General features: G+C 37.9%; 1 protein-coding gene across 5 annotated transcripts in view; it reads left to right on the top strand.

Annotated features, from left to right (window-relative positions):
• The window catches only part of slc4a4a (solute carrier family 4 member 4a), an 82,705-nt gene that overhangs the window by 42,230 nt on the left and 16,048 nt on the right, over window positions 1-24,427 (top strand). For 2 of the 5 annotated variants that reach the window (XM_061672341.1, XM_061672342.1), the window contains exons 7-18: window positions 1,645-1,805; window positions 4,244-4,423; window positions 8,643-8,738; window positions 10,631-10,707; window positions 13,530-13,687; window positions 15,138-15,225; window positions 16,955-17,109; window positions 19,137-19,247; window positions 19,319-19,493; window positions 21,225-21,358; window positions 23,264-23,538; window positions 23,634-23,704. In XM_061672341.1, the coding sequence (XP_061528325.1) occupies window positions 1,645-1,805; window positions 4,244-4,423; window positions 8,643-8,738; window positions 10,631-10,707; window positions 13,530-13,687; window positions 15,138-15,225; window positions 16,955-17,109; window positions 19,137-19,247; window positions 19,319-19,493; window positions 21,225-21,358; window positions 23,264-23,538; window positions 23,634-23,704 (1,681 nt within the window). The remainder of the gene's footprint in view (window positions 1-1,644; window positions 1,806-4,243; window positions 4,424-8,642; window positions 8,739-10,630; window positions 10,708-13,529; window positions 13,688-15,137; window positions 15,226-16,954; window positions 17,110-19,136; window positions 19,248-19,318; window positions 19,494-21,224; window positions 21,359-23,263; window positions 23,539-23,633; window positions 23,705-24,427) is intronic. The other 3 variants (XM_061672346.1, XM_061672343.1, XM_061672344.1) reach the window with 2 other exon arrangements.

Here is a 24,427-nt window from a genome sequence, read left to right as displayed (position 1 = left end):
TTACACAACTAAGTATAACTTCCACCCATTCATCCATCCATTTTCTGAGAAGCTTCTCCTCACAAGGGTCTCGGGCGTGCTGGAGCCTATCCCAGCTGTCATCGGGCAGGAGGCGGGGTACACCCTGAACTGGTTGCCAGCCAATCGCAGGGCACATACAAACAAATAACCATTCGCACTCACTTTCACACCTAGGAGCAATTTAGAGTCTCCAATTCATGCATGTTTTTGGGATGTGGGAGGAAACCAGAGTGCCCGAGGAAAACTCACGCAGGCACGGGGAGAACATACAAACTCCACACTGGCGGGGCCGGGGATTGAACCCCGCTCCTCAGAACTGTGAGGCTGACGCTCTAACCAGTCGGCCACCGTGCCGACCTAAGTGTAACTTGACTAACGTAACACAGTTTTATGTATTTGAATGTAACGTAAAAGAATGTAACTTAACAGTCATGTAATGTAATGCAACATAACTTAATGTACAGTAACATAACATAATGTAATGCAGCTTAACATAGCGTAACATAATGCAACATAATACAATGCAGTGCAATGTAAAGTAACAGGACTTAAAGTAGCATAACTAAATTTAATGTAACTTAACGTTGTTGTTGTGACTGTCAGCATGAATGTAACTAAACATAGCGTAACTAAGTGGTATGTATATAAAAAATAAAAAAACGGAAGATAACTAAATGCAATGTAACTAATGGCAATGTAACTACAGTAAGTGTAACATAACTAAAGGTAACGTAACTAAACGTAATGTAACTAAATATGACGTAACTAAATGCAATCCATCCATTTTCTAAAACGCTTATCCTCACAAGGGTCGCGGGAGTGCTGGAGCCTATCCCAGCTATCAGGAGGCAAGGTACACCCTGAACTGGTTGCCAGCCAATCGCAGGGAACATATAAACAAACAACCATTCACACCTACGGGAAATGTAGAGTCATGAATTAACCTACCATGCATGTTTTTGGGATGTGGGAGGAAACCGGAGTGCCCGGACAAAACCCACGCAGGCACGGGGAGAACATGCAAACTCCACACAGGCGGGGCTGGGGATTGAACCCCAGACCTCAGAACTGTAAGGCAGATGCTCTAACCAGTCATCCACCGTGCCGCCACATAACTAAATGTAAAGTAGAGAAATGTATAGTAACTAAAGGTAACATAAAGTGTAATTTAACAGTCATCAGAATCAGAATCAGAATCAGAATCATCTTTATTTGCCAAGTATGTCCAAAACACACAAGGAATTTGTCTCCGGTAGTTGGAGCCGCTCGAGTACAACAAACAGTCAATTTACAGAACACTTTGGGGACATGTATTGTAACGTAACATAACTTATTCTACAGTAACCAAAAGTAATGTAATGTACAGTGGCTGGGAAGTGCAAAACATAACAAATTGTGAGACACCTTTACATTTCAGATAACACGTTAACAAAACATTGTCTTTGTTTTTGTCATTTTCGTTCGTCTTTGGCGACACTGCGATTTATTTACACGAGGGAAGACTTGCTAAGCACTGAGGAGTACCCTATGGACTGTTTTCTGCCAACTTTCACATGTCAACAAAGGTAAAGGCAACATAAACAATTAGGATTATAAGGCCCGATGTGTCTGCGATGTCTCCAGGTGGATCAAGTTTGAGGAGAAGGTAGAAAAAGGCGGTGAGCGCTGGAGCAAACCTCATGTGGCCACCTTGTCCCTGCATAGCCTGTTTGAGCTGCGCACCTGCATCGAGAAAGGAACCATCATGCTGGACATGGAGGCATCCACTCTGCCTCAGGTGGTTGGTGAGTAGCTGATGCGCGTTGGTCACAACATTAGGCAGGCTTTCACACACAACAAACAATCATATGAAAAAAGATGCAATAAATAAATAATGAATATCGAAATAATGAAAAAAGAGTAATTGTAATGTAACCAAGCACTACGTAACTAAGTGTAACGTAACTAAATGTAATATACCTAAGTCGAACGCAGCTAAGCGTAATGTAACTCAACGCAACATAACTTAGTGTAATGTAACTAAACGTAACGTAATTAAACGTAAAACAACTTAACATAATGGAATGGAATGTACTGGAATTTCACTTAATACGGTCATTTAATGTACAGTAACACAGCAAAAGTATAGTAATGTACAGTAAAATAACATAATGTAATGTAACTTAGCATCCATCCATCCATTTTCTGAGCCGCTTCTCCTCACTAGGGTCGCGGGCGTGCTGGAGCCTATCCCAGCTATCATCGGGCAGGAGGCGGGGTACACCCTGAACTGGTTGCCAGCCAATCACAGGGCACATACAAACAAACAACCATTCACACTCACACTCACAGTCACACCTACGGCCAATTTAGAGTTGTCAATTAATGCATGTTTTTGGGATGTGGGAGGAAACCGGAGTGCCCACGGGGAGAACATGCAAACTCCATACAGGCGGGGCCGGGGATTGAACCCGGGTCCTCAGAACTGGGAGGCTGACGCTCTAACCAGTCGCCCACCGTGCCGCCTGTAACTTAGCATAACTACTGTAAATATAATGTGCCCAACAAAAAGTGACTAAAAATAACGTAACTAAAAGTATTGTGAATAAATGTCACATAACTAAGTGCAATGTAACTAAATGCTACATAACCAAGTGCAATGTACTGTAACTAAACGTAATAATAAATGCAACTAATGTAACATAACCGAAGGTAATGTAAGGTAACTAAACGTAACGTAACACAAGAAAAAAACCCTCTATTTTCGTAGACTGCGCAACAAGCGCCGGAGCGTATCTTGATTTTCATGCAAGTGCAAGGCTCGCTGGCGTGCTTGCCAATTTGGCAGACCAGTCTGCACCAAAATGGGCGTACCGACACTAGGGTGTCTCCTTTGACATCTGCCTGGTGGATGAAAGATCCTGCTTCGATTGGACAGGACTGAAGTCGGCTGCGGTGGCGCCCACACCAACGCAGATATCCCATTTTAAAGGCGCTGGGCCTACGCCGGTACACGAAATTACCAAAATCGGGTCTTGCCTGCCTCTTCGCAGAGTTGCAATAATGCAATGTAACGTTACACAACAAAACGCAACATTTCGTATTGCAATGGAGTTTTGTAACTTAATGTAATGTAACGCTAAATAAGGTGACTCCACAAACACGTGTGTGAGTGTGTGTGTGTGTGTCAAGCTTTTGAGTTTGTCCACAACTAACCTGTGCGTGCAGCATTTAAACATTTGCTGCACACTTTCTTTTTGTTTTAAGAGGCCAGCGAAGGTCTCCCTCAAATCGTAAGCCCGGCAATAATTTTTCAGTTTGAAGAGAAGATGACGTCCTCTCACGCCACCACCCAAACTTGCATGAGGGAGCAAGCGAGGAGGAAGAGTTACCACTCGAAGTGATTAATGTGAAGTAATTGAGTGCACTGCATGGGCCTCTTGCTTTGAGGCCATTAACCACAGTAGCCTGTGACCCCCTTCCCCTGAGGCTCCTCTCTTATCTGTCAGCGTTGTTGTTTCAAAATAGGATACATCTCTGGATTGATGTGTCATGTCACAAAGGTTTATACACAAGAGCCTCACACTAATTACAATTCACACTTTGTGTGGTTATACGCTGTTTATGTTTGCTGTGAATACAGTAAATGGCAGTGACCTAATACTGTATTACAACCTACTCTGTGTCTGAATGCTGTCATGAAGATGAATATATATTACACTCTGGGCGGCCCGGTGACCGACTGGTTAGAGCATCTGCCTCACAGTTCTGAGGACCGGGGTTCAATCCCCGGCGCCGCCTGTGTGGAGTTTGCATGTTCTCCCCGTGCCTGCGTGGGTGGCACTATGGTTTCCTCCCACATCCCAAAAACATGCATGCTAGGTTAATTGACAACTCTAAATTGCCCGTAGGTGTGCATGTGAATGCGAATGGTTGTTTGTTTGTATGTGCACTGCGATTGGCTGGCAACCAGTTCAGGGTGTACCCCGCCTCCTGCCCGATGATAGCTGGGATAGGCTCCAGCACGCCCGCGACCTTAGTGAGGAGAAGCGGCTCCGAAAATTGATGTTTAGGATGGATTACATTCCGACATTATGAATTATGACTTTATTACAATAAAATGAAAACTAAAAAATATATTTTTTAGGGTGGTTCTTCCCTTAAAACCACAGTTTTCTTTCTGGAAAAATTACAGTTTTTCTTTTTTTTTTTTTTTAATCATAAATTGACACTCCTATTTCAGAGCTGATAACAGACAACCAGATTGAGAACGGTCAGATGAAGCCTGAATTCAAGGACAAGGTGATGTACACGCTGCTGCGCAAACATCGCCACCAGACCAAGAAGTCCAACCTGCGTTCGCTGGCCGACATCGGCAAGACTGTCTCCAGCGCAAGTAGGCTCTTTTCCAACCAGGAGAACGGTAATACTCATTCTTGCCAGTCTGCTGCAGTCTCCACCGGGGTCCTCTTGACATTCTTTAAAAGCCACTCAGGATCACCTGATTTACAATATATATAGATAGTGTGCAATGACTAACAAGGCCCTAAAAGCACTGCTTAGTACTGGTAGTTACAATTAAAAAAAAAGCTTTTTATACTAAATTAAAAACTAGCTTTTAACAGTTTTTTTTTTTTTTATCCCAAAGATGAACACCTATAACAGTTTAGTTCATCTTGTACAGTGGCACCTTGACTTACGACTCAAATACAGATTACAAATTTAATTAGTTCTGCCACCAAGCTCGTAACTAAAAAACACTCAAATCATCTTTCACCATTGAAATTAGTTGAAATGTCATTCATCCGTTCCAGCCTCCCCAAAAAACGTCAACAGAAGTTTTTGTCACGTGTTTTTTAATTGGAAAAATAGCGGTCTACAGTATTGTATTTTATAAAATTAAATGGAATTTAAAGAATTAAAAAGTTTGTGCATCATGATTTCATGCTTTATTGCAATGGGCATTGGGTCACTCCTTCTGGTGTGCAGGCCTTGTCTACCAGGGTGTAGTGTAATACACGCATACGTATCTACACAAAGAAGACGGTCATAACCGCTCAGGAAGCTGCAAAATTATTAGTTGTTTTTCACAGAGGAAAAACGATGGCGTGGAACCTATTCCCCTTGTTCACATTTTTTTAAGCCTGATCCCCCTTTTATCTGCATTTTCTTTTTACCCGATCTCTGCTCATTTGCTTTTTTTTTTTTTTTTTTTAAAGCAATGAATTATAAGGAGGGCTGCATTCATTTGAATTTGTTGGTACCGTTGGGATTTAAATTGAATTTGTTAAAATTTTTATATTTACTGTGACATAAATGTTAGTTTTGTTAGTCCCTTTAGGGCATTTTGCATTATTTGGTAGCATTCAACTAAACAAATTTTCCTAAGACAAGCTAGATGGTTGTTTTGAATACACAATCCTCTTTCTGTTAAGTTCCGCTTTTACAGTCAACTTCTACTGGGAGTGGCAATAAATAGCGTGAAGCCTCTTTTTTTTAAAAGAATTGTTCACTATCTGCCATACTACTGCTTGTTGTGAAGTTCATTGCCAACATCTAGTGCTTATAGGTCAAATATTTGTCCACAACTCGAGATAAAAAAAATAAAAAATCGGCCGAGCAATGGCTCATATCTCAAAAACTCCTAAGTCGAGGTACCACTGTGTGTCTCTTTCTAACTGTTTATACTGAGTAGCTTTTACTGTGTTCATTAGTAAACAACTGTAGAATCTTCTAGTTTAGTAGGCAGGATGAGCTGTCACTTTTTCCACCTCTATTTTCTATTCTCTATTCAACTACGCTTCCGAAAGTGTTTAAAGTTGGCCTTGTGGTTTGCAGTGGGACAGTGCAACTGCATTGCATCATACCAACAGTTTTTCCAAATCTTTTGGTTACATTAGCCACACAAAAGACACCAAATATAAAGCTCTGAGCCAGATGCATTGCAAACTACAACGACTTTAATAATAAATATATTAAATTCATACTTCAAATGTGAGCATTTTTATGATGAATAGTTTTTTTTCCTCGTAAACATGTACAGCTATGACTCTTTTCCTTATATTTAATCCCTTTCCCCGCCAAATTGTTATGCTTGTAAAAAAATGACTAATTCCTTATATGATAGAATTTTTTGAATGAAGTTAAAACTTCAAAACATCTTACTGCCTCATGCCTGTGAATTCAATTTTTTTTGTAATCCACAACATTACTCCGGTAAAATTATGCTCTTTTCTCCTAATATTATCTCTTTATTCTCAAATGTTTTAAAAAACTTTTTTTCCTTAGTATTACAACTTTATTCTTGTGAAATTATGACTTCATACTCATAATATTGCAACTTGATTACTGTAATATTCTATGTTTTCTTTTTCACAGAATCATAAAATGTTTTTATTTCTATAAACTTCTGAAATTAGAATGATAAATTTTGACTTTTTTCCTTAAATAATATTTTATCTTCGTAAAATGTAGATGTTTCTCTTGTACTTTTACAACTTTATTCGCTTATACTGTAGTTATGACTTCATTCTTTTAAAATTACAACATTTTCCTCATGGTATTATGAATGCATTACAAAACAAAATTATACTTTTTTTTTGCGCAATATTACAACTTTGATCTGGTAAAATTGCAACTTTTTAAAATATTATTTTTATATACGTTATTACTTTATCTTCCGAAGATTATGACTTTTTCCTCTCCGTATTACTTTATTCGTGGATAATTATGATTTCATTCTTTTAAAACTACAACATTTTCCACTTAATATTATGAATTTATTCTCACAAATTCATACTTTTTTTCTTGTAATATTACATCTTTATTCCAGGAATATATTTTTTTTCTTGCAGTAACACAGTTCATCTGCGTAAAAATGTTAGAGTTTTTTCACAGTATCACAACTTTAGTCCCATACAAAATTCTGAGCTCTTCTAGTAAATCTACTGGTTATTCTTTTAATATTATGAATTCTGTTGGATCTTAGGCAGGTGAAAAGTGACAGTGCCTGTGAACAATGAACTTTGCCAATCTGAATTAGCGTGTTGTTGAATCTGTGGGCAACCGTCAAGTCTTTGGAAAGTTATTTATGAGCCACAAGCACATTTTATCACAATCATTTACGACTCCAAGTCCAAGGAAAAGATCTGGCCTCTTATCCAGATCTGGCCTCCGTTATGACGACATCTCACTGTTAACCTTCTTCAAGGATAAAAGTGCTTTTGTTTCCCCAAAGACTTGGATGTGTTTGCCGAAATAATGAAGTACAGTGGAACCTCTCAACCAGTTTAAATTTTTGCCTCAAAAGGAAATATAAACAAGATTTTTTACAACAATAATAATAATAATGATAATAATTCAATTTTACATTAGATATATATGATCCTTTATTCGTATACATTTGTTTGTTGTTGCCTGTTAGTGGTTAACTTTATTTTTTATTACTTAGGTAAGTAACTGGATAGTTGCTATTACCGAGTCACTTAATTATCTTAGTAGTTGATTGGTGGCTGTTAGTTTGTTATTCATTATGTTATCATTTGTTGGTTGTTAGTCAGCTTCTTAACTAGTGATCATTTGTTACTCAGTAGTTGGCCTGTAATTTTAATCGGTCAGTCAGGTAGTTAGTTCATTAACTAGTGCTTACTTGCTAGTTAGCTAGTTCACAGATGATTGTTTATTTGATGTACAGTATGTGTTGGTTAGATAGTTCAATAATTTGTTTGTTAACCCGTGGTTATTTGTAAATTTGCTCACCAGTTAGTTATCTATTAGATTGGTGGTTATTTTTGAATGGTTTGTTTAGTTACTATTTTTTGTTAATGAGTTGTTAAGTTTGTTAACCGGTGGTTCTTTATTACTTCATTTGTTTGTTAATATTCTTGAGTTCATTAGCTGGTGCTTATTCATTAGTAAAAGCTAGTTAGCAGGTGATTAATGTTTCATTCATTATTTGTTGGGTTAGTCAGTTCATTTAATTGTTCGTTACCAACAAGTGATTTGTTTGTTAGCTTGTCTGTTAGTTATCTAGTTGATCGTGTGCTTTTAGTTAGTTAGTTAGTCAGTCAATTCGTTCACACGTTAAACAGGTGGTCATTTACTGGTTAATTAGTAAGCAGGTTATTATTAGTTCAGTTGTTGGTTAGTTAGTTCCTTAATTAGTTTGTTAGCTAATCAGTCAATCAACTAAGATACTTGAGTGGGAGCTATTTTTTAGTTCGTTAATTAGGTCGTTAATTAGATGGCTGTATAATTTTATTATCCCAAAGGAAATATTAAAAAGAAAAGATTAGAGTCTGTAGTCATTGTTTGTTAGATAGTTGGACAGTGTTGGTTACTTTGTTTGTTCTTAACTTGTGGTTATTTGTTGATTAGTTAGTTAGCTATTCACTTGTTATTATAATGAAGACAAAAACAAACAAACAAAACCCTCAATTATAAAGTAAACTGCGACTTTGGAGGTTCCACCGTAGGATCTAATTGTGTTGATTTGGCTAACTTGTTACCTGCTTTTGGCTGGGTGGGCTTACTTTCATTTTCTGGGTGTGTGGCCTCTCCCTTCCTTCTCTCTTTCTTCCCCCGTCCCTCATCTCTATTGGGACCGCTAACCTGCTACTAAAACAAACACATACTAAACGAAGCCCGTAGTCCTCTGGAAACCTCTGTGACGTGCCTGTCGAGCGGCATCTCAATGGAGGACTTGCAGAGTCAAAGGAGCACCAGCATGGATTGGCTCAGTAAGTCCACCTCACTAACACAACAAACACAAACCGGATCACCAAGTGTGTGGAGCTCCGGTTTAAATGCAAGACATTAGTTGTCTTCATCATCTACATACTGTACACTAGAAGTTATTATATCATGTGGGCTTAATAGAGTTTGAATGCTGATTTGGACTCATTGGACACATCATCAAAACTCAACATGACTAATATAACCTCCATCAAGTGTAAAACCGTCAGGCCATGTTTTCATTAAAGTTGGATTGCTAGCTCATCAGTTAGTTAGATGATTGCTCGCTATTTGTTGGCAATGTGTGGGTTGTACAGTATGTTAGTGGGTGGTTGGATAATTTTTTAAATGGTTATATATATGTATTTTTGTATATTATTATAATGTATGTATATTAACTGGTCAGTTCGTTAGTTGACTGTATTTGTTGTCTAGTAAACCAGTTATTATGTGTTAGTTAGTTAGTTAAGTGGTAGCTATGTATTAGTTAGTTCTACATTTGTTAGTTAGTTGTCTGTATGTGTTAGTAACTTATCAAGTTAACCGGTGGCTATGTAATAGTTAATCTGTTGCTGATATTTGTTATTGACTTAGTTGTTCTCAGTTCGTTAGCATGTTAGTCATTATTTGTTGTTACTTTGTTAATTGGTTATTTATTAATTTGTTTGTTTGTTACCTATTGTTGTGAGTTTGCTAGCTAGTTAGTTATACAGTGGATTTTTGACTGTTAGTTGTTTGGTTGTTATGGGCTGAATAATTGCTTATTTTTTAGTTAGTTCTTGGTATTTGTTATTTACGTATTTGGTGTTAGTTGTTATTGTTTGGTTAGTTTGTCAATTGGTTATTTATTCATGTTTTGTTTGTTACCGCTACCTATTGTCATTGCTGTGAGTTTGCTAAATATTATACAGTTGAATTTTGGCAGTTATTTTGTTGGTTGGTCGTTAAGTGTTGGTTAATTGCTTGTTTTGTGTTAGTTAGTTGGTTAGTTAATTAGTTAGTTAGTTGGTTAGTGAGTCAGTCACTTAGTCTGGATTTTGACGGACCTGTTTGGCCTCGGCGGAGGTCTGCAAAACCTTTTGTGTTAAATGTCATTTGGTGTACCTAATGTTGTGTCCAATGACGTTGAGCACATTATGAAACATCAATAATATTATATTCTCAAATATCAATATATCATGATAATATAGTTGAACATTATATACTGTAATTTAACATGCATAGCTAGTTAGAATGTGTTAATAACCCTTCCATGGTGCATCCTAGCAGCTCAACAATCACCGCTTAGCGTCCGTGAGGAATTCCCCCCCGAGGCTGCATCACACTGACAAAGGCGTTATTACCCACAATGCTCTGGTAACACAAATGATGAGTGCTATGACAGGGTGCGAAGGCCAACTGAAAAGTCAGCATCGTGTCAATCAGCTGTCGCTCCACTGAAGAGTACCGACTGGATCGGACATCACAGCACATGTTTATCTTGGCTATTAGCAATGCTAAGCTAACTGCTAAATTATCCTAAATATGAAGGAAAACCCATAGCAGATGATTGCTTGAGTACAACAGATTAGGAATCTTGCAAGGTCAATGTACTGTGAAGGTCTAAAGATATTGGATGTGTTTCCATGTTGGATATTTCTGAAAATCAATACAGATCTTGCTAGAACACAGAACAACAGTCCTTGATCATAAGTAAGTTGTCAGGTCTGCATGAAGTCTCAGTGGTGGTTTCTGTGTTCTTCTGTGGTGTTAGTTTAAAAAATATATATATATTATTTTGGGGGGGGCTATTGTTTGTTTTTTGTTTTTGGGGGGCTGTTATGCCTCTCCCTCCTCCTTCTCCCGGGCGGAATTTCTGTCCGGTGGACTCCTCACAGTCCCTGTGTGTTATGAACAGATAGTCCCACCACCACCCACCGAAATCTGACCTCCAGCAGCCTCAACGACATCTCTGACAAGCCGGAGAAAGACCAGGTGAGCTTGAATGTTAGTTTGCAGTGGACTGATAAAATGCTAACACAGTAAAAGATGGTATGCTAACATCGTAAGATAGCAAACTGAGTACAAAAGGTGCTAGGGCAGACGGCTGGAAGATAGAAGTATTTTACATTGTAGCCTGGCGTTGGGTAGTATTTCAAATTGATCAAATGCTAACATGCAAACAGTTGGTATGTTAACATGGAAAGTATAGAAAGACAGTGTTAAGTGTGTCGGATGAGGATAAATCAAATGCCAACATTCTATCAATTATTGTGAATAAAATTCAGACGTTTCTAGTTTCAGTTTCTATGGTCTGTGTTGGGATTGTTTGGCCTTGGCGTAAGTTTATCTTGATAAATAAATATATATTGTATTTGTCCTTCAGATGCAAAACAAAGCCAGGTTTTGAAGATAAGCTATTTATCTTATAGTTATTGTGACATCACAGTACTGATAACATTGTTTCAATCTGAATAGCATTCAGTGTAGTTGTACATTGGCACAATCAACCTCTTTCTGGAGCTTGTTCACTTTTTAACATTACTTGTTTATGAAGGTATAAATCATTATTGGGGTGAATAAAATGAAATAACTAGAGCACACACAAGAGCAAAGACTTCTTTCATGGCCATTTTCATGTTGGTATGACCATTTATTAGTTAACAGGCTACTGCTTTAATTTATTGCTATTCACACTAGATGAAAAAGGGTCACCATAAACCATTATTTATGATCTCATGAGGTTTATTGCAAAATAAAATCTTGATGCCATATCTTTACACGGTATTGCTGTAAATCGCAATGGAAAGCTAGTATTACCAAATAAAAAATAAACCAAAGCACAATAGCAGGTTGTGCAGGCCTAGTAGAATACCCACAGAGGCTGGAATACAAGAAATAATCATACATTTTAGTATTTTTTTCACTTTTCATTCAGGGTAAAAATTTACTTACTTGCAAATTGTTTCAAAAATATTTTCACAATGTTCAGTTTTGAATACAATAACATACAATACAATAACGTGAAATTGTTTTCTACTGTTTATCCTGTTTTAGGTCAGGTGTGGCAACTCACAGAGCAAAATTAATTTAATCATTTTCTACTGATTATCCAATTCAGGACAGTCAATCACAGGGGAAAATAAAACAAAATCAATTACAGTCGATTAAATTAAACAATAACATGAAGGTTTATTGTATTAAAAAAATAAATAATTGATTCCCTAAAATAAAATAAAATACATTTGATTAAGCTGAACAACACAACATAACAATTTGATTGAATTCGATAAAATAAAATAAAAGTGGATTAAACATAATATCAACATTTTACACAAGAAAGAAAATTTGCTAAATTGGATAAAATAAAATGCACTTAGATTAAATAGAATACATTGAATAAAATTAAATTATATTAAATACTTTTATGTTATTCAATTAAATAAAAATAGTAATAGAGTATATTCAATTAATAATAATAATAATAATAATAATTATTATTATTATTCATGGCTGGTAAATCAAATCAAATCAAATTTAATTGTATTAAATCAAAGTAAATTAGATAAATATGAAATAAAGTAAAATGTAATTTGATTAAACTGAATTAAATTATATTTGATTAAATGAAAATCTCTGGCCTGCTCTTCAAATATAAAAAAATACGTGATCCATTTTCGTCCATCCACCCACTAGTGCAAATCCAGCGCTGCCCTTGGCCTGTCTCTGCAAGGAGGTGGGCTAGACCCAGTTTTGGTAATTTCGTGGACAGGCGTACCCCCAGTGCATTTAAAAATGGATATGTCTGTGATGGTGTGGGCATTACTACAGCTGGCTTAAATCCTGTTCAAACGATGTAGCTTCTTTCATTCCCTTCAAAACCATTGCAATAAACTCGCATGGAGACATCTCTATATTTGGAAGAGCACTCACCAATCTGTGCGTGACCGGAGCATTGTCACTGCTCTTGTACGATGTGCCATCAGGCAACATGATTAAATACACTATAAACTGGTAATAACCGTGGGCGATTTAAATATGTCCGCAGACCTTATGTATCTATCACCACCCATCGTTCATGTGCCCCTACCATAGCTGCGTGCTGGCCAGTGGGATGATTTAAAAAATATAATCATGATGATAATAATAATAATAAGGGGATCAATGAATTGCTTTATACAATGATTTAGAGGGTTCAACGTCCACTTTTCACATATTTATGAATTAAATACCACACACTGATCCACCACACATATGTCTGCAGAGCTCGCGTATGTGTATGCCTGCACATCAAAAATTCCCCAAAATTGAGTTAGACAGTCTACCTTGCGCCAAAAGTTAGACGTAGGCTGACCAACTTTGTGTCACCAAATTGTTACATGGTCCGGGTGGATGTCAAAGGACACACCCTTATCTCTTCGGTACCCCCATCTTGGTACAAACCTATCTGCCAAATTGGCAAAAATGCCAACGGGCCTTGCACAAAAATCAAGATATGCCACCATTTGCGCTCTGGCACATGTTGCGCAGTCTCCAAAAATAGAGCCTACCATGTTTATATGGCAAACACAGAGACGAGAATTTGGAGCTCTGAAAACCAACCTGGCCATTATAAATAAAGCATGAGCGTGAGTCGACTGTCAAAATTGCATCTTAGGGACACTTTAGTGATTTAAATATTTTTAAAATTCAGACTCGGCAGATGTCTGACACCAGACGTACTCTCCTGTTATTTGCTATTTCAACTGAAAAAGAGACTTGATGTAGTCTTTTTTTTACACTCCTCCTGTTTTCTTTTTGTTTTATTTTCTATGTAGCTGAGGAACAAATTCATGAAGAAGTTGCCCAGAGACGCTGAGGCCTCCAACGTGCTGGTGGGCGAGGTCGACTTCCTGGATGCGCCCTTTGTGGCCTTTGTGCGTCTGCAGCAGGCCGTGATGCTCGGCGCCCTGACCGAAGTTCCCGTTCCCACAAGGTGCATTGTTGATCAGGAAAAACATACTAAACAACTTTAGATTCACTTAGGTACAAAACCTAATGAGTATTTATTAAAAAAATTAGCGAAAAGTATCAGCCTTTTTAAAGACCCACAAACTTCGTAATCGTGTTTTGTTTCTAAATACATTCCATAATTTTAAGAAAAGATAACAATTTAGTATTGAATTGCTGAGATATTGCACAGAACTCTTTTTCAATCTCAAAATTTTCTTGATTTTTTTTGGGCGTGGCTAAAATGGGGTCATGCTGATATCACCAGGGAACAGCATGAGTCAGCCCTTCCCCACTATACAACTAAGGAGCGGCGTCTATGCCTATTTGCCGGAATTGCGAGTTACTTAGTAATCATAGCTTAGCCATTTATATCACAGCTACATCGTGCAGTTCGCCTTCAAGCTTTGCCTTCAACCCGAAACATGCATCTTCCCTCAGGTGCTTTGTGTTATGTGGGCCAGCGAGCCGACGGCAAGTTAGACAGTTCCATTGCGAAGTAGCCTGCTACCAGCACCTAGGATAGTACTTTATTAGCCGCTAGTGGGCTTGTGGACCGGCGGCCGACAGGTTTTGGCTTCGTTCAATACTCCACAGCATTGCTCCATGCGCCGTGTATAGATCCACACAAAAAAGACACTTATAGGAAAGTTAACTGTTTACTATGTTCGTTCGCTCGCGAGCCAATGAACTAGCAAGATAAGGAGCTTGTTCGACTGCGGTGGGGTTGTTTACTACCTCAGTGCCTCGCTCAGAGTTGTTGTGTGTGTGTCCACATAACAGACACACCGGAATGTTAGCTGTTTTATTAACCATAAACGCAGCGGCAAACATTCTTTTATTATCAGTAGCTGACAACAGACACTTGAGCACACACATAGCGTACGAACAAATATATTTGAACATCATGGAAAAGTTCATGTATTTCCGTAATTCCATTCAAAATGTTACATTTTAATAGATTATAGATTCAGTACCCACAATTTAAACAATTTCAAGTATTTATTTGTTTATTTTTACACAATTTGGGCTTCCAGCTCATAAAACCCACGAAATCAGGAATTCAAACCGTTGGGTCCCTGCGGCCTCCTCCGGGTGGCCGGTTTTGTACCTCGGTGGACCACACTGGCTCCCTTGGTGTGGGAGGTGTCCCGTCCACCATTCCCCTTAAAAAACTTTGTTCTGTTCGACTGAATGATTAATTAATGATAATTCTCAAGAATTGTATATCAGAATAGAAACAAACCACAGTGGCAGCTTTAAAAGTCTGCTGTGACAAAGTAAAACTGTTCCGGCATAAAAGGGATACAAATCTTCCTTTCTGCTTGACCTAACAGCCAAACAGGACTAATAAATAAATAATAAATAAAATGAAAACAAAATACAAAATTCATCCAAATACAAGATGTATTCATTTGTATTATTTACGCCTGCAGATTTTTGTTTGTCCTGCTCGGGCCCAAAGGTAAAGCCAAGTCGTATCATGAGATTGGACGAGCCATCGCTACGCTCATGTCAGACGAGGTGAGAATTATTGTAAAAAACAATCAATTAAAAATTTAAAGAAAAAATAATTAAATAGATAGGGAAAATGGATGGATGGATAGAAATATAAAGTTAACTCCATGAAAAATATAGTACAATTTTCAAAATAAGAAAAATAACTCACCCAACGCACCACCGTTTTGTGTGACAAGGTGAGATTAGTGTTTTACTGTAAAAAATAAATAAAAAAACTGAAAAAAGTAAAATAAGCAAAAACAAAACACTTAAAATAAGGTAAAACAAAACACATAAAATAAAGCCATACCAAATAAAATTAGCAGAAATATAAAAATTAACTACATTTGGTCAGATTAATTTTATTGCTGAATATCATAATTAAAGGGTTAGAAAAAATAACTAAATGTAAAGAAAAACAAGTGAAAAAACAATTTCAGCAAAGAAATACAAACACAAATAAAATAACTAAACCAACAACAAGTAATTATTAATTAACAAACTAAAGCAATACATAATAATAAATACCAAATAAATAAAAATTAAAAGAAAGTAAAACAAAACAAAACAACCCCCGAAGCCACCACAATTGTGTGCGACTAGGTGAGATTTGTAAAAAAAAAAAATAATAAAAAGAAAATACAATTAAAGTGAAGAAATACTATCCATCCATCTTTTTCCAGTACCGCTTATTCTCACGAAGGTCACGGGCGTGCTGGAGCCTATGTGCTAACCAGTTGTTCACTGCGCCAAAGAAATTCTAAATCAACTAAAAATAAATAAGTAAAACAAACTAAGCAAAAATTTTATGAAACAAATCACATAATTTTAAAGGCGGCACGGTGGACGACTGGTTAGAGCGTCAGCCTCACAGTTCTGAGGACCGGGGTTCAATCCCCGGCCCCGCCTGTGTGGCGTTTGAATGTTCTCCCTGTGCCTGCGTGGGTTTTCTCCAGGCACTCCGGTTTCCTCCCACATCCCAAAAACATGTATGGTAGGTTAATTGAAGACTGTAAATTGCCCGTCGGTGTGAATGGTTGTTTGTTTGTATGTGCCTTGCGATTGGTTGGCAACCAGTTCAGAGGGTGTACCCCGCCTCCTGCCCGATGATAGCTGAGATTGGCTCCAGCACGCCCGCGACCCTAGTGAGGAGAAGCGGCTCAGAAAATGGATGGATGGATAGACATAATTTTAAAGTAAAATTGTTAAATAAAGTTAAAAAAAACAATATAAATATAAAGTAAATAGAGCCAATAAACATAATCAAAGTAAGGAAATATAAAAAGTAAAATGTACAAAAGGTAGCATAAAATAAAACACTTTTAAAAATGTAAGGAAATATTAAATAAAAAAAGTCAAATGAAATAAGTCAGAAATGGAAAACAATAATAAATAAGCTAAATAAAAAAAATACAAATGAATATTGACTTGAAAATATAAAGACAAATGAATAAAAAATCGAATTATATTAAATATATATATATAAATATAAATACAATTAAATAAAATGATAACACTTAAAGTAAGTAACTATAACAAGTAAATAAGAATAAAAGAAAACAGTAAATGAAAAAGTAAAATAAAAAATAACCCATCTGAACCACCACCATTGCGTATGATGACGTAAGATTATTACTACTGCAACTACTACTACTACAACAACTACTACTACTACTACTACAACTAATGATAATAACGATAATAAGAGGCTTGTGTTACTAATTGATGGCATTCATGAAATTGTCTTCTTCAGGTGTTCCACGACATTGCGTACAAGGCCAAGGACAGGCAGGACCTGCTGGCCGGCATCGACGAGTTCTTGGACGAGGTGATCGTGCTGCCTCCTGGCGAGTGGGATCCTGCTATCCGGATAGAACCTCCTAAAACACTGCCGTCCTCCGACAAAAGGTCCTTTTAAATGCATGCGATTGTCGCTAGGGGGAATTCGGAGAGCTAAAAAATCACGGCCCCATTGGAAAATAATTGGAAAATTGGCAGGAACAGGAAGTATGCACACACTAAGGAGAGAATACAAGGATTAAGAGACTTGTGTTCTGACTTTTTCCTCTCTTGATAATACAACTTTACAACCCGTTTTTGTATAAAATTCTGTCTTACTTAACAAATATTTTTTCCACATCATAAAATAATGTTTTCTTTGAATTTGTCATCTTTTTTATTTAACACCTTTCCTATTAACACACATACTTTTTTCTAATTACATTGCAGTTTCCCCTGTAATAATACAACCCCAATTACAATGAAGTTGGGACGTTGTGTTAAGCATAAATAAAAACAGAATACAATGATTTGCAAATCATGTTAAACCTATATTTAATTGAATACACTACAAAGGCAAGATATTTAATGTTCAAACTGATAAACTTTATTGATTTTAGCAAATAATCATTAACTTTGAATTTTATGGCTGTAACACGTTCCAAAAAAGCTGGGACAGTTGTCAAAAAAGACTGAGAAAGTTGAGGAATTCTCATCAAACACCTGTTTGGAACATCCCACAGGTGAACGGGCTAACTGGGAACAGGTGGGTGCCACGATTGGGTATAAAAGGAGCTCATTCACAAGCAAAGATGGGGTGAGGTTTACCTCTTTGTGAACAAGTGCGTGAGAAAATAGTCGAACAGTTTAAGGTCAATGTTCCTCAACGTACAATTGCAAGGAATTTAGGGATTTCATCATAATATCATCAAAAGGTTCAGAGAATCTGGAGAAATCACTGCATGTAAGCAGCAAGGCCGAAAACCAACACCGAATGCCCGTGACCTTCGATCCCTCAGGCGGCACTGCATCAAAAACCGACGTCAATGTGTAAAGGATATCACCACATGGGCTCAGGAACACTTCAGAAAACCAATGTCATTAAATACAGTTCGGTGCTACATTCGTAAGTGCAACTTGAAACTCTACTATGCAAAGCAAAAGCCATTCATCAACAACACCCAGAAACGCCGCCGGCTTCTCTGGGCCCGAGCTCATCTAAGATGGACTGATGCAAAATGGAAAAGTGCTCTGTGGTCCGACGAGTCCACATTTCAAATTGTTTTTGGAAATTGTGGACGTCGTGTCCTCCGGGCAAAAGAGGAAAAGCACCATCCAGACTGTTATGGACGCAAAGTTGAAAAGCCTGCATCTGTGACGGTATGGGGCTGTGTTAGTGCCAATGGCATGGGTAACTTACACATCTGTGAAGGCACCATTAATGCTGAAAAGGTACATACAGGTTTTGGAGAAACATATGCTGCCATCCAAGCAACGTCTTTTTCATGGACGCCCCTGCTTATGTCAGCAAGACAATGCCAAACCACATTCTGCACGTGTTACAACAGCGTGGCTTCGTAGTAAAAGAGTGCGGGTACTAGACTGGCCTGCCTGCAGTCCAGACCTGTCTCCCATTGAAAATGTGTGGCGCATTGTGAAGCGTAAAATACGACAACGGAGACCCCGGACTGTTGAACAGCTGAAGCTGTACATCAAGCAAGAATGGGAAAGAATTCCACCTACAAAGCTTCAACAATTAGTGTCCTCAGTTCCCAAACGTTTATTGAACGTTGATAAAAGAAAAGGTGATGTAACACAGTGGTAAACATGACCCTGTCCCAACGTTTTTGGAACGTGTTGCAGCCATAAAATTCTAAGTTAATGATTATTCATTTATTTATTTATTATTTTATATTGTTTATCAGTTTGAACATTAAATATATTTGTAGTGTATTCAATTAAATAGAGGTTGAACATGATTTGCAAATCATTGTATTCTGTTTTTATTTATGTTTAACACAATGTCCCAACTTCATTGGAATTGGGGTTGTATAACATTACTTCCATACGATTAGGCGGTTTTCTTTCTGGTAATTCCCCAGCACAACTAGGATTGATAGCTATTTCCCAACTTTGACTCAAAGTGTGAATTTCAGGAAAAACATGTATGCGGGTGGTGACTCTCAGATGAATGGCGACACGCCTCACGATGGTGGTCACGGAGAAGGCGGGCACGCCGTGGGTGAGGAGCTGCAGAAGACAGGAAGGTGTGACATCACAACAGGCTCTAAAAATTCAGTTTCCTAAAATCATCATGAATATATTTTGGGTCTCTCAGGTTTTGTGGCGGCCTACTGCTGGACATCAAAAGAAAAGCGCCTTTCTTGCTCAGCGACATCACCGACGCCTTCCACATACAGGCCCTGTCTTCCATCCTTTTCATCTACCTGGGCACCGTCACCAACGCCATCACCTTTGGCGGGCTTCTGGGCGACGCCACGGAGAACATGCAGGTATGACCGGCAAACAACCTTATTTCTTATATTTGTTCCATGAAATTATATTAATTTCTTTCCAAAAGTCTATTTTATTCATTTTGTACAGTTTTTGGAGAGATGTGGATGATAGATTTTTTTTTGTCCAATCAGATTTCAGGCTCTACTGTATGTGCCAGAAGGGCTGGCCCATGTAACGTCAACTATATTAGCCAATCAGATTTTAAATTTGTCCACACATGCCCTGATGGTTTCTATAATTACGACATGATAGTGGTGTTATCAAGGGGTGGCAAAAGTACTCGCACTTTACTTCACAGGTGTCAAACTCAAGGCCCGGAGGCCAAATCCAGCTCGCCACATCATTTTATGTGACCCACGAAAGCAAATCATTTGCGTCAACTTCCAAAATTTCAAATAGTGCTATGTAACAAATCATAACATTGAGAAAATTGCAAGCCTTTTTTTCCCTTACCAAACCCATTTTTACGTTAACTTGATGGAAGATGTTTAATGTTTAAAGACCGCTGTAATCCAATACCTTACCTTACCGAAAATAGGTTTTTGTATTTCAAGAGGACCCACTGTCTAACATTCAGGGAGAATCAATGGGAAAACATCAATGCCCCCTCAAACAGAAGTTGCCTCATTAAATGAGACAACCAAAAATAAACAAATCATTTTTATTCATCATTAACTGTTTACCATATATCATCCTCATCTAAAAATATATATCCTTTACGTATAATTTGTCATATTTTCTTTTTAATATTTTATTTTCATTATTTCACTTCGGTCCTTTCAAAGGAGCGGTGGGGTGGTGCCCTAGCGCCCTCTATTGATTAGGCTCCACTGAATGGTGAATACTATGATGAGGCGATTAAACATTAATATGGTTTCACAGTCATTACTCTGAGGGAAACTGTATCAACAATGTGGCTCATGACAAAAATGAGTTTGACACACCTGCTTCTTGTATTTAGTAAAAGTACAGACAATTGTCTAACAAATGACTTCTCCTGTACTTGAGTAAATGTAAAAAAGTACAGACTGCAGTGTTCGCCCGCCCCACTTATTCGTCATTCGTGACTTGCAGATTCACCTAGTTGCAGATTTTTTGGGAACCCATCCTCCCTTATTCACTGGAAAACTCATTGTTTTTGTGCATAATACAGTATAAAAGTATTATTTTGGCGGCATCTTGGTGCCAAGGAACTATGTTCAGGTGAGTTTAGGCGCTTTGTATAGGGCTTTGCTGCTATCTTGTGGCATCTATGAAACATTATAAAGCTTTTTGGAGGGAACATCAATTACCCACAGGTTTTCACAATTCATGGAAGGACTAATAAAGAAAAAAAGTTAGCTCGCTTTGGCCTAGACTTTTATGCCATGAACACAATATGCTTCCTTAGCTTTTCTCATGTTTACTGGCTAACAAAGAAATGCGAAATTAGTTAAAAATAGCCACTGAAAAAATACCTCTCTTTTGTTATTATTACTCTTTATTTACTTACTATTACTACTAGTTATTTATACGTGGAGTTTGAAAGTAGTAACGAGCGTATTTTGTCAAAGTAAGGAGTGGAAAGTACAGATATCTGTTTTCAGATGTATAAAAGTCATAAGTCGTCAGAAATATAATACTGCAGTAAAGTACAGCTATCTGAAAAGTTAACTTAAGTGCAGTAGGGAGGTATTTGTACTTGGTTACTTCTTACTGTTTACTTGTGATGGCGGTGCTGTTTTCAGGGTGTTCTGGAGAGCTTCCTGGGAACGGCCATCACGGGCGGTGTCTTCTGCCTGCTGGCCGGCCAGCCGCTCACCATCCTCAGCAGCACCGGACCCGTCCTCGTCTTTGAACGCCTCCTTTTCAACTTCAGCAAGTCAGTGTTACTGTACAACCCCCTCAAATGTAGAGAAAGATATGACTGTGAAATTAGAAAAAGTTCCCATGTTACGAGAAGTTTTCTCAGATTTTTATTTGATACATTGTCCACTCAAATAAAGCCCAAAATATTTGAATTAAACTGTAAAATAAAATTATTATAAATTAAATTAAAAAAGAATAGAAAACAAAAAAATCACAACTGAATTTTTTTTTCTTAGAAGACATTCTGGTAATAATACAATATGACATTATTCACATGACATAATTCTTTTTTCATACAACTTCCTTCTCTTGAAAAACGACTTCATTCTTGTAACATTACGACTATTTTCCTCATATATATACAACTTTATTCTTGTAGCGCAACATATTTTTTCTTGTAAAATACAGCTACTCTCATAGCATTACAACTTTATTGTGGATAAATGAGTTTATTCTTGTAAAATTATGACTTTTCTCATAATAACATGACATTATTTTCATGGCAGCATGACTTTATTGAATTCTTATAACAATACAACTGTATTCTCATAAAACTGACTTTTTTGCTCACAATACAGTATTCTGACTTTATTCTCATACAATAACGCAACATTAAGCCTTTTTTCACATCATAACATAACTATATTCTTGTAATAAGATTTTTTTCTAGTAAAAATACGACTTTATTCTCATAGCATTATGACATTTTTTTCAGAAAATACAACTATTCTTGTAACATGACAGATATTTTAAATATGACTTTATTCTCGTAACATTACAGATTTTTTTCTCATACAATATGACTTCTTGTAAATTTACTTTTTTTTATGTAAAGTTCAACTTTATCATCTTAGTGTTCTTGTAATATACAAGCTTTTCTCATAATAATACGTCTTTAATCTCGCGATATAGCAACGTTTCTCTCTCAGTAATACGACTATTCTCATGAAAACATTTCTCATAAAATACGTCTTTGTTCTCATATTTTTACATCTTAATTTTTGTAACATTCCAACTAATTTTTCATCCATCCATCAATTTTCTACACCGCTTATCCTCATTAGGGTCACGTGCTGGAAGCTATCCCAGCTATCTTCGTGCGAGAGGCGGGCTACATCCTGAACCGGTCGCCAGCCAATCGCAAGGCACATAGAAACAAACAACCATTCGCACTCACATTCACACCTTCACGCAATTTAGAGTCTTCAATTAACTTACCATGCTTGTTTTCTGGATGTGGGAGGAAACCGGAGTACCCGGCAAAAACCAGCGCAGGCACAGGGAGAACATGCAAACTCCACACAGGCGAGGTCGGATTTTAACACGGGTCCTCAGAACTGTGAGGCAGATGTGATAGGCAGATGTGCTAACCAGTTGTTGTTATAATGGAACTTTATTTTCGCAATATTACAACTTTATTGTGAATAAATGGCTTTATTCTTGTACCTTTACGACTTTTTCTCACAATAGTACGACTTTATTTTCTTGGCAGCATGACTTGTTGTAACAGTATTTCCTCACAAAACAGGAGTCCGACTTTATATTTGTACAATAATGCAACGTTGTGACCTTTTTCGCTTACTAATACGACTTCCTGTAATAAAGTACACATTTATTTTCTTACTACAACTTTATTATCTTATTATTCTTGTTTTCTCATTATACGCCTTTAATCTCTCGCAACATAGCAACATTTCCCTCAGTAATACAACTATTCTTATAACTATTTTTCTCATGAAAGTCTTTATTCTCATATCTTTACAACTTCATTCTAGTAACATTGCAATTAATTTTTCATAATAATACAACTTTAATGTCGTAACATTACGACTTCTTTTTCGTCAAATATGGCTTAGTTCCCGTAACATTACTTTTTGTTTGGAAAATACGACTTTATTCCTGTGCCACTAAAAACCAGGGACAACGAATTCAACTACCTGGAGTTCCGCCTGTGGATCGGCCTGTGGTCAGCATTCCTGTGCCTGGTGCTGGTGGCCACCGATGCCAGCTACCTGGTCAAGTACTTCACACGCTTCACAGAGGAAGGCTTCTCGGCCCTCATTAGCTTCATCTTCATTTACGACGCCTTCAAGAAGATGATCAAGCTGGCACACCACTACCCCATCAACTCCGACTTTCGCATGGAGCACGTCACGCAGTACGACTGCCTCTGCATGGCGCCCACTGTCCTCGGTTAGCGAGTGTGCGAGCAATAGTTCTTTGTCCAACCGAGTCTGTAATAGCAGATCAACAGAAGAGGTTTTTTTTTGTTTGTTTTATTGTCGCAGAAAACAACTCAGATTTCACCGGCGACCCCTTAGAGGGCACCTCCATCTGGTTCTGGAACAACACGGATCTGGTAAGCTTTTCTCTCCAGGTGCCCAACCATTAGAGGTACACAGACCATTAAGTACGATGTAAATGTGGTACAGTTGAGATGCACAGATTATTAAATATGATGCAATACATTATAGATGCACGGACCATTGAATATGATGTGAATGTCATAGACTGGACGTAAACAGACCATTAAATACGATGTAAATGTGCTACACTTGAGGTACACAGATCATTAACTATAATATAAATGTGGCACAGGCGGCACGGTGGACAACTGGTTAGCACGTCTGCCTCACAGTTCTGAGGGCCCGGGTTCAAATCTGGCCTCGCCTGTGTGGAGTTGGCATGTTCTCCCCGTGCCTGCGTGGGTTTTCTCCGGGTACTCCGGTTTCCTCCCACATTCCCCAAAACATGTATGGTAGGTTGATTGAAGAGTCTAAATTGCCCATATGTGTGAATGTGAGTGCGTATGGTTGTTTGGTTGTATGTGCCCTGCGATTGGCCGGCAACCAGTTCAGGGTGTACCCCACCTCTCGCCCGAAGATAGCTGGGATAGGCTCCAGCACGCCCGCGACGCTTATGAGGATAAGCGGTACGGAAGACTAATGAATGGATGAATAAATGTGGTATATCATAGGTGGCCATCCATCCATTTCCTTCCACTGATCCCAGGTCGGGTTGCTGGGGCAGTAGCTTTAGCAGGGAAGCCCAGACTTCCCTCTCCCAGCCACTTCATCCAGCT

Source organism: Phycodurus eques, chromosome 3 (assembly GCF_024500275.1).
Source record: "Phycodurus eques isolate BA_2022a chromosome 3, UOR_Pequ_1.1, whole genome shotgun sequence".
In the NCBI taxonomy this organism is placed as follows: Eukaryota; Metazoa; Chordata; class Actinopteri; order Syngnathiformes; family Syngnathidae; genus Phycodurus; species Phycodurus eques.
Note: the sequence above shows the minus strand (reverse complement) of the source record. Positions and strands in the feature narration are given on the sequence as shown.